This window comes from Rana temporaria, chromosome 6 (genome assembly GCF_905171775.1).
Source record: "Rana temporaria chromosome 6, aRanTem1.1, whole genome shotgun sequence".
Taxonomy (NCBI): domain Eukaryota; kingdom Metazoa; phylum Chordata; class Amphibia; order Anura; family Ranidae; genus Rana; species Rana temporaria.
In genome coordinates, this window is record NC_053494.1 from 99544096 (window position 1) to 99555569 (window position 11474).

At 39.7% G+C, this 11474-nt stretch overlaps 1 protein-coding gene across 4 annotated transcripts in view; it reads left to right on the top strand.

The window, feature by feature from the left end:
- Positions 1-10273, top strand: part of MYO1B (myosin IB) — a 296930-nt gene extending 286657 nt beyond the window's left edge. For all 4 annotated transcript variants that reach the window (XM_040357071.1, XM_040357073.1, XM_040357074.1 and 1 more), the window contains one exon: positions 9562-10273. In XM_040357071.1, coding sequence (XP_040213005.1) covers positions 9562-9685 — 124 coding nt within the window. In that variant the 3' untranslated portion in view covers positions 9686-10273. The remainder of the gene's footprint in view (positions 1-9561) is intronic.
- Positions 10274-11474: the final 1201 nt, after the last annotated feature.

The following is an 11474-nucleotide window of genomic DNA, read 5'->3' on the forward strand; positions in this document are numbered from 1 at the left end:
ATTTAGAAAGAGGCATGGTGAGTTTTTTAAGTTGTCATTTTTTCCCATAATTCTTTGCAAAAATAAAGATTTTTTCTTTTTCTTTTTTTTCTTTTTTTTTCCTCACAAAATTGTCATATTAGCAGGTTATTTCTCACACACATCATATGCATACCACAAATTACACCCCAAAACACATTCTACTGCTAATCCTGAGTATGGCGATACCACATGTGAGACTTTTACACAGCTTGGCTACATACAGAGGCCCAACATGCAGGGAGCACCATCAGGCGTTCTGGAGCACCCAGGCCAATTCTCACATTTCTCTCCTACATGTAAAAATCATATTTGCTAGAAAATTACATAGCACCCCAAAACATTATATATGTTTTTTTTAGCAGAGATCCTAAAAAATACAATGGTGGTCGTTACAACTTTTCAAACTTTTTTTTTTTTTTAAACAGTTTTGTGCTTTAAAAAAAAAAAAACAGTAAAGTTAGCCCAATGTCTTTGCATAATATGAAAGATGAAGTTACGCCAAGTAAATAGATACCTAACATGTCAACCTTTATAATTGCACACACTCGTGGAATGGCGCAAACCTTCGCTACTTAAAAATCCCCATAGGCGACACTTAAAATTTTTTCACTGGTTACATGTTTTGATTTACAGAGGAGGTCTAGGGGCAAAATTATTGCTCTTGCTCTAACGTTCGCAGCGATACCTCACATGTGTGGTTTGAACAGCGTTTTCATATGTGGGTGGGACTTGCATATGTGTTCGCTTCTGCATGCGAGCTACCGAGGACAGGGACGCTTTAAAAAAAAAAAAAAATTGTTTATTTTACTTTATTTTAGTTTGACACTTTTTTCCCCAAAATTTTGATCACTTTTATTCCTATTACAAGGAATGTAAACATCCCTTCTAATAGGAATATGGCAGGACAGGTCCTCTTTACAGTGAGATATGGGGTCAATAAGACTCCACATCTCACCTCTAGGCTGGGAAGCCTGAAACAAAAAAAAAAACGATCCTGGCTTTGATCGTAGCGGTGAGTCGGTAGAAACACCGGAGGGCGACGGGAGTAGGGGATGTCCCCTCTCGCCTCCTGTAAGAACGATCAACCGGCGGAACAGCCGCTATGATCATTCTTATGGTGTAGGGAATCACTGGCTAAAAAAGCTGATATCTGATTAATGCCTGTAGCTGCAGGCATCACTCAGATATCCCTGCACAAAATCAAGGACATCATATGATGGCCAGCGGGCGGGAAGTGGTTAAAACGCATTTTGTCCATTTATACAATATTTCTAACACGTAGCATGTACATATCAAAAATTACACCCCAAAATAGATTCTCCTACTCCTCTTGAGTACGGCGATACCACATGTGTGAGACTTCCACAGCCTGGCCACATACAGAGGCCGGGTATGGCTGAGGGATGGCGGGGTATGGCTGAGGGATGGCAGAGTATTGCAGAGCATGGATGGATGGATCTGTGACTGCAATTGTCACAGATCCAGCCCACAGCGCTGCTGCCATCTGCTCCTTCCCCCTCTCACACTGTACCGATCGGCACACAGAGGGGAGAGAGGACCTGGCGACATGACATGACGCCAGTTTGTTTACAAGTGATCGCTCCGTCATTTGACGGAGCGATCACATGGTAAACGGCCGATATCAGCGTCAATTTACCGTGATCCGTGATGCGCCGGGTCCTCGATTACAACGTCGTCCTAGAGTTAAGGAACCACCCTGTCGCGGTTATTTTGCAGCATGCGGTGGTTAAGTGGTTAATTTACAGAACATTCCCACAACTTTGAAGATTTTGATTTAATTTTTTTATTGTAAAGCAAACAACAAATAGGACAAAATAACAGAAAAAGTCAATGTGTGTAACTATTCAGCCCCCTAAGGCCCAGTTCACACCAGATGCAGTTCCGTGCAGTTCCATTTTTTTTCTGCACCAATACAGTCAGTTACGGTCAGTTTCTGCACCGGAAACTGACTGCATGGAGTGAACTAGAGCCATTGGAATACATGGAAAACACTGTGCATGCATTTTTGGTGCAGACAAAAATGCACACGGAACTGAACGGGCCCTCAAGTCAATACTTTGTAGAGCTACCTTTTGCGGCTATCACAGCTCTAGGTCACTTTGGATAAGTCTCTGAGTTTGCCACATCTACTTACCACTGGTATTTTTGCCCATTCCTCCTTGCAAAACTGCTCCAGCTCCTTCAAGTTGGATGGTTTGCGCTTGTGAACAGCAATCTTTAAGTCTGACCGCAGATTTTCTATTGGGTTGAGGTCTGGGCTATGATTAGGCCATTTCAAACACATTTACATGTTTCCCCTTAAACCACTCAAATTTTGCTTTAGCAGTGTGTTTGGAGTCATTGTCCTACTGGAAGGTGAACCTCTGTCCTAGCCTCAAACCACACACAGAGTGGTACAGGTTTTGCTTAAGAATATCCCTGTATTTAGCACCATCCATCTTTTCCTCAACTCTGACCAGTTTCCCAGTCCCAACTGCTGAAAAACATCCCCACAGCATGATTCTGTCACCACCATGTTTCACTGCGGATGGTGTTTTGAGCGATGTGATGTGTTGGGTTTGCTCCAGACATAGCGTTTTCTTTGATGGCCAAAAAGTTTAATTTTAGTCTCATTAGACCAGAGCACCTTCCTCCATACATTCTGGGAGTCTCCCACATGCCTTTTTGAAAACTCAACTTGCCATTTTGTTTTTTGCTGAAAGTAATGGCTTTCTTCTGGCCACTCTGCCATAAAGCCCAACTCTATGAAGCGTACAGCTCACGGTCGCCCTATATACAGATACTCCAGTCTCTGCTCTGGAACTCTGCAGCTCTTCCAGGGTTACCTTAGGTCTCTGTGCTGCCTCTCTGATTAATGCCCTCTTTGCCCGGTCCGTGAGTTTTGGTGTGCGGCCATCTCTTGGTAGGTTTGCTGTTGTGCCATGTTCTTTCCATTTGGTTATGATAGATTTGATGGTGCTCCTAGGCATCAAAGATTTGGATATTTGTTTTATAACCTAACCCTGATCTGTACTTCTTAACAACATTGTCCCTTACTTGTTTGGAGAGTTCCTTGGTCTTCATGACAGTGTTTGGTTAGTGGTGCCTCTTGCTTAGGTGTTGCAGCCTCTGGGGCCTTTCAGAAATGTGTGTGTATGTAATGACAGATCATGTGACACTTAGATTGCACACAGGTGGACATAATTTCACCAATTATGTGACTTCTGAAGGTAATTGGTTGCACCAAAGCATTTTATGGGCTTCAAAACAAAGGGGATAAATACATAAGCACATGCCAATTATCGGTTGTTGTTTTTTCTGAAAAATTGTTTTCTGTGTATATTTTTCTAATTTTACTTCACCAACTTAGACTATTGTGTTTTAAACCATTACATGTAATTCAGATTAAAAAAACATTGAACTAAAGGCTGTATTTGTAAAAAATGGAGAGACCGAAGGATTTGAGGCAGCCTACATCCACAGATGGATCTGTGGTTAGTTCTCCATGATGCTTGGAACAACCTACCTGCCGAGTTAATCTAAAAACTGTGCGAGAGTACCTAGAAGAATTGTGCTGTTTGGAAGGCAAAAGACACCAAATTTTGATTTCTTATACCCCCCACCTAAAAGTGGGCATTGGGTTCTCTCACCACACCATAATGGGTCAAAAGCGCACTCATAGTCCATTTACACTCCCTCCGCTTGTACAGGGCTATGAGCTGAAAGCTGGAGAGCAACTGTGCTAGAGCCTGAAATTGCACCATCTGCGATCTACTGATCACAGGTGCAATACTTTGCAGGCAACTGTTAAAAAATAAATAAAAAAAACCTGTAAAAAATGTGAATTTATTATGTTTTAGTAAAAGGTTAATTTGGCCTTAACAAAGACATCTAGTGGTGATGATGCAATATTATGAAGCTGAATTTAGTTAGGTGGTGGATTATTGCCAAGGAGTTAGAACAAAGGCTAACATTTCTTCTTTTATCTTTACATCTGGGTGCCTGATGTCCCAATCTATAAACTGCAAAGCGTTTACAAAACTGTGGCGCATAGTGCAGATATATAGATAGCATGAAAAAGTCCTTCTGCTTCTTGATTAGGGGTACTTTTAACCACTTACCCCCCGGACCATATTGCTGCCCAAAGACCAGAGTACTTTTTGCGATTCGGGACTGCGTCGCTTTAACAGACAATTGCGCGGTCGTGCGACGTGGCTCCCAAACAAAATTGGCGTCCTTTTTTTCCCACAAATAGAGCTTTCTTTTGGTGGTATTTGATCACCTCTGCGTTTTTTATTTTTTGCGCTATAAACAAAAATAAAACGACAATTTTGAAAAAAATGAATATTTTTTACTTTTTGCTGTAATAAATATCCCCCAAAAATATATAAAAAAAAAAATTTTTCCTCAGTTTAGGCCGATACGTATTCTTCTACATATTTTTCGATTGGTTTGCGCAAAAGTTATAGCGTTTACAAAATAGGGGGTATTTTTATGGCATTTTTATTAATTTTTTTTTTTACTAGTAATGGCGGCGATCAGCGATTTTTTTTTCGGTATTGCGACATTATGGCGGACACTTCGGACATTTTTGACACATTTTTGGGACCATTGGCATTTTTATAGCGATCAGTGCTATAAAAATGCATTAGATTACTATAAAAATGCCACTGGCAGTGAAGGGGTTAACACTAGGGGGCGGGGAAGGGGTTAAGTATGCCTGGGTGTGTTCTTACTGTGGGGGGGGGGTGGCCTCACTAGGGGAAACACTGATCTTCTGTTCATACATTGTATGAACAGAAAATCAGCATTTCCCCTGCTACACAGCTCCCGTTCCCCGCTCTGTACCGAGCGATCGCGTGTGCCCGGCGGCGATCGCGCCCGCGGGGCACAAGCACGGGAGTCGGGGGCGAGCGTGCGCCCCTAGTGGCGGCTAATAGGCAGGACGTCATATAACGTGATCTCGCCTAGGAGAGCCACCTTGTGGACGTATTTCGACGGTGCGGCGACGGCAAGTGGTTAATAGAATCATTTTAATTGCTTTAGGCTCGATTCACACTAATGCAACATAGGAGCTGAACAATTCAATGTTTTCCTGTGTCTTAACAGATACTACATAAGTCTGGCCGACTTTAGAAAACGTTCCTGCACTACTTTGGTCTGACTTTAAAGCGGGATTCCGGGCCTAATTTTTTTTTTATTTTTTTTTTTCAAGCTAAAATGAATCACATTATATAGTCCCTAAAACATATTCACTCCCTAATCGTTCCAGAAATCATTGCAAACACTTGCCTTATGTGCTCCAGCTCATGTTGTGGCCGTATCCACCATATGTGTGGGCATATGAAGCCCAGTTCCTTTTTCTTCCTGGTTTTCAGGAAGAGGTGCATGCTGGGCGATTTTTAGGCAGTAATGCCCAGAGACTGCTGGGAAATGAGTGTCATCATTTCCCAGGAGGCAATGGGGTCTTAGGACAGGAAGTTGAACCACTTAGGACCAGGAACTAGGCAGATTCCGAAATCTGCCTAGTAACAGACAGATAGAAGTGAGTAAAACATTTTTTTATATATATATATATATATATATATATATATATATATATATATATATATATATATATATATATATATATATATATATATATATTTATTTATTTTTACATTAAAGGCAATCTGTTAATAGAAAGTTTATTTTTTGGGTGGAACTCCGCTTTAATACAACTTCAGAGTACAAAAAGTCACATCAAAGTTGGACTCCAAAGTGGCTTTGAAACCACGCCACTTTGTAGTACGGCTAGTGTGAACTGAGCCCAAGTCTGTGCTGGAAGGCATAATGTGTAGTATTTTCAGAGCTTTTTTTCTTAGAGCATAGCTGCAGGTACTTACAAATACACCCCCCCCCCCAATACCTTCTCCAATAAGTGTATTTAACATGAGTTTGAATGCGATTGCTTAATTCTGAACACAGCTACATTCCCAGTTATAACAGGGTTTGCACAGTTATGCAAACACATTTAATTTTTTTATCAATTATCTAAATATTAGTTTTTTAATTAAGTTGTACAGTTTGTAGGTCACATTAAAGGTGGTAAAAGTTCTGAAATTAGCTATCTTTGTCTCATTTTCTTTACATCACAGAAACCTGACATTTTAACAGGGGTGTGTCGACGTTTTATATCTATTTTGTGTGTGTGTGTGTGTGTGTGTATAGATAGATAGATATTTATATTAGGGCTGGGGAAATTAAAGATTAATTCCTCGATTAATCTTTAATTTTTTTGATCGATTAAAATTCTTGATGTAACCGGACAGGCTGGACAGTGAGACTTACCCTGCTGGATGCGAGCAAACTGCACCCATTGGATTGAGGTACCTTTGCATCTGTGGAGCAGCAGGATGCATCAGGCTCCATCAGGGGAAGGGAGAAAAAATAACTATTGTTTTCCTGTCCTAAGCAGTTTTGTGCAGACAATTCTTTGTGTATCGGCAATATCTGTTCCATGCGAAAGACTGTTCAGTTCTTAAGGGTATATTGTGAATAAAATGGGATCAGGTCTGCTTCCAGAAAATGTAAATACGCTGGTATGTCTGTGTGACTGGCTAAAGTGATGCCTACTTGCCTACTATAAAGTGACTGACAGTCGATATACTAGATAAGTTTTATAATTAAAGTTAAACTAACTTTCTACGTTTTTCTTAAAGTTTAATAAGAAAAAATTACTTGCGTCAGTACTACCGTTTGAATTTAAAACTTATTTGTGTGAACTGTGTAGTTAAGTAACGGATTATGGAAACTAACTAGTGTTGGGTGATTGTATATAGTGTATACCACATTTACCACTGACTAATGCAGAGTTGCAATGCAAGGAGATCAGCTAAAAGTAGTTGGATCTGTATGTGATATAATTAATCGAAATTAGTCGATTAATCGATTTAAAAAAAAGATTAATCGAACACGAAGATTTTAATCAGTAACAGCCCTAATATATATATATATATATATATATATATATATATATATATATATATATATATTAAAAAAATATATAATATACAGTTGTACAGAATTTATGATTTCTTGGCCATTTTTCAGAGAATATGAATAACACGAAAACATTTCTTTCACTCATGGTTAGACCCCTTTCACAATGGGGCACTTTGCAGGCACTATAACACTAAAAATAATGCCTGCAAAGCACCCTGAAACAGCCGCTGCTGTCTCTCCAGTGTGAAAGCCCTGAGGGCTTTTACACTAGAGCGGTGCGCTAGCAGGACGGTAAAAAAAGTCCTGCTAGCAGCATTTTTAGAGCACTGAAGGAGGGTTGTATTTACTGCTCCTGCCCATTGAAATCAATGGGCACTGCGGCTTTACTGCCGGCAAAGCAACTCTGCAGAGGCGCTTTGTGGTGGTTTTAACCCTTTTCTCGGCTGCTAGCGGGGGGTAAAAGCACCCCGCTAGTGGCCAAGTAGCGCAGCGAAATTGATGGTAAAGTGGTGCTTTACCGCTGATGCACCCACCGCCCGAGTGTGAAAGGGGCCTTTGCGTTTGCCTGAAGCCATTTATTATCAATCAACTGTGTTTACTCTTTTTAAATCATAATGGCAACAGAAACTACCCAAATTACCCTGATCAAATGTTTACAAACCCTGGTGATTTTGGCCAGATAACATGCACACAAGTTGACACAAAGGGGTTTAAATGGCTATTAAAGGTAACTATCCTCCCCTGTGATCTGTTTGCTTGTAATTAGTGTGTGTATAAAAGGTCAATGAGTTTCTGGACTTCTGACAGACCCTTGCATCTTTCATCCAGTGCTGCACTGACGTTTCTGGATTCTGAGTCATGGGGAAAGCAAAAGAATTGTCAAAGGCTCTGCGGGAAAAGGTAGTTGAACTGTATAAAACAGGAAAGGGATATAAAAAAATCCAAGGAATTGAGAATGCCAATCAGCAGTGTTCAAGCTCTAATCAAGAAGTGAAAAATAAGGTGTTCTGTTGAAACCAAATCACAGTCAGGTAGACCAACTAACATTTCAGCCACAACTGCCATGAAAATTGTTCAGGATTCAAAGGAAAATCTTCATGTGAAATACAGGACTCTCTAAAAACGTGGTGTGGCAGTTTTTAAGATGCACAATAAGGTGGCACTTGAAGAAAGATGGACTGCATGGTCGAGTCGCCAGAAGAAAGCCATTACTACGCAAAGTATTCCGCTTATAATACACCTAACAGCACAAAGACAAGCCTCAAACCTTCTGGCACAAAGTAAAATTTAGCTTTTTGGCCACAACCATAAATCCTACATTTGGAGAGGAGTCGAAAGGGTCAATGATGAAAGGTACACCATTCCTAATGAGAAATACGGAGGTGGATAGTTTTGGGGATGTGTGAGCTACAGAGGCACTGGAAATTTGGTCAAAATTAATGGTAAGGTGAATGCAGTGTGTTATCAAAAAATACTGGAGGAGCATTTGCATTCATCAGCCAGGAAGCTGCCCATGGGACGTACTTGGACATTCCAACATGACAATGATCCAAAACACAAGGCCAAGTCTACCTGTCATTGGCTACAGCAGAATAAAGTGAAGGTTCTGGAGTGGCCATCTCAGTCTCCTGACCTCAATATCATTGAGCCACTCTGGGGAGATCTCAAACGTGCAGTTCATGCAAGACAGCCCAAGAATTTACAGGAACTGGAGGCTTTTTGCCAACAGTAATGGGCAGCTTTACCATCTGAGAAGATAAGGAGCCTCATCCACAAAAGACTTCAAGCTGTCATTGATGTTTAAAGGGGGCAATACACGGTATTAAGAACTGGGGTATGTAAACTTTTGATCAGGGTAATTTGGGTAGTTTCTGTTGCCGTTATGATTTAAAGAGGGTAAACACAGTTGATAACAAATGGCTTCAGCCAAACACTAACCATGAGTGAAAAAAGTTTCTGTTATTTATATTCTCTGAAAAATGGCCAAGAAATCATAAATTCTGCCAGGGTATGTAAACTTATGAGCACAACTGCATGTGTGTGTGTGTGTGTGTGTGTGTGTGTGTGTGTGTGTTTGTGTGTGTGTGTGTATGTATGTGTATATATATATATATATATATATATATATTGTGTGTGTGTGTGTGTATATATATATATATATATATATATATATATAGTGTGTGTGTGTGTGTGTGTGCTCAGTCCCTGACCTTGAGGAGCTTACTAACTTTCATACGTACCACAGACAATTTAAACAGGAGCCAATTAATTTACCAGCATGTCTTTGAAGTGTGGGAGGAAACTCGCGCAGGCATTGGGAGAACATGCAAACTTCATGCAAGTAGTGCCGTGGTTGGGATTCAACCCTAGTGCTAACCACTTATCAAAACTGCTAAATTCACCTAATTTATTATTTCTCTATGTATATTTTGAGGCATTTCCTCTAAGCTGAGACACAAACCATTTGAGATAATCTAGGAAGTTCCACACACTTGATCAACACAATGTTAATTGTGTTTAAAAGCCATAACTGAAGTTTTTTGTTTTTTTCCACAGGTTCTTAGTACAATTCAAGCAGGACAAGGTCTGTGTGAAATTCATCCAAGGAACTCAAAAGAATGGCAATGTCCCTACTTGCAAGAGGAAAAACAATCGCCTTCTTGAGGTGGCTGTACCTTAACAGCACTATTTTTAAAGTATGGACATGTTCAAATTTAACTTCATAGTTTTTAGAGATTGGGGGGAGGGGGTAATTTTTTTAAATATTTTGAATTGTGCCAAAAGCAGATGGTAATGTTCTGGATCCAACAATGTAAGCTTTTACATAAAAACAGCTGCATAAAAAGTTATCATCTCCTACAATTTATTTGACACAAATATTTATGTCCCGTTGGCTGCTGATCAAATTCTATCAGAGTACATTTGAGGAGTTTGACCCACAGCTTCCTATGCAATCCATTTATATCTCCACAAGTATCCAGAAATAGAGTTTAAACTACACATTTCATTAATCCTTGAAATTGCATTCTTGGTTTCTAAGAAATAATACAGTTTCTGTTCCAGCTATTACAGTTACAGCCATAGCTCGGAGTGACTGCGAAAAGAGAGAATCAAAGCCTGCCCAGTGGAGCATTATAACTTGCCTTCACGCACATTACACTTGTAAAAATCTTTGAACTACTTCTAAACTTGTGCAGACTGCAGTTCCTATGTCTGATATAACAGAGCGCTACTGTTAAATAAAAAAAAAAAAATTTTAACCTGAAAATTGACTAGTTGGTTATGTCGAATCACTTTTAAATACAGTAGGAGTTGCCATCTCCTAATGTGACTGTCATCACCTAAATGTGGCAAAGATTTATTGAAATGCATCATGCCGTGTTATGGATACACCGGTGTAAGATTAGCTATGAATATTATGTGCATCTAATCACACAGTAATCTCGTCAATGATATCTTAAAATTACTACAAATTATATCTTAAAATTACTATAAAAGCCGTTTTGTATTTGAGTTGTCATGCGAAAAACAAAGGGGCTGCATGTTCTGATCTCCATCTACATATACTCGCCATGCTAATCCTATGTCTTCAGTGCATTTACATTGACCTAATTTGGTGTTTGCTTGTTTTAGGTCTGTGACGCAAAAAACGTTAAAGCCAGACCCAGCCAAACAACTAAACCTTTTGAAAAGTAGATCAGCAATTGCAGTATTTTTTTTTTCATTACATATTTCCCTTAATATTTTACAAATTACTATTCAATCATCTCCATCTTAAGCTAGCTAAAAGGTTTCCCAATGAGGTAAAAAATATATTTACACATGTGCATTGGAGGGACCTATAAAAATATCTACAATTTATCAAGTGAAAATCCACAAGGAAGTGTTCTGAAAATATTTGCTATGCATATATTTTTAAATGCAACTAGCATGATTGGTGTCGGCCTCCCTGCACAACAGCAATAAGGCTTTGAGAGAGAGGGGGCAGCACTTGGAGCAAATCCGAGCAGTCCACATGTACTGGCAAGGAATATACTGACAGGATGAGAGCGATAACTTCATCAGTCTTTCGCTGATCACTGTGTACAGGCTAGAGGAAGAGTGTACCTAGAGCCTCCCTGTGGTATATCTGCAGTTTAATATTAGACACTGCTGTTTCTGACTGTAAGGGCTCATGCACACAGGACATTTTTACAGCTACTGTTAGGGGCATCTGTATTTTTTTTTAATTGCCTCTAAACACCACTCCATGTTGGCCTATGTGTCCATGCACACAAACTTTCAGAGGGGTTTGGAGGCATAAGCGTTTAGGGGCAGTAGAAAAAAAACACAGCCTGTGCGTCCAGAAGCAAAGGCTGTTGAGCTATAAAAACGTAAAATGCCAAAAAACGCTGCTAAAAGCTTGTTACAGCACTTACCCGTGTTTGGTGTTTTTACTTTATAGGGAGTGTTTTTTTTTTTATTAAAGT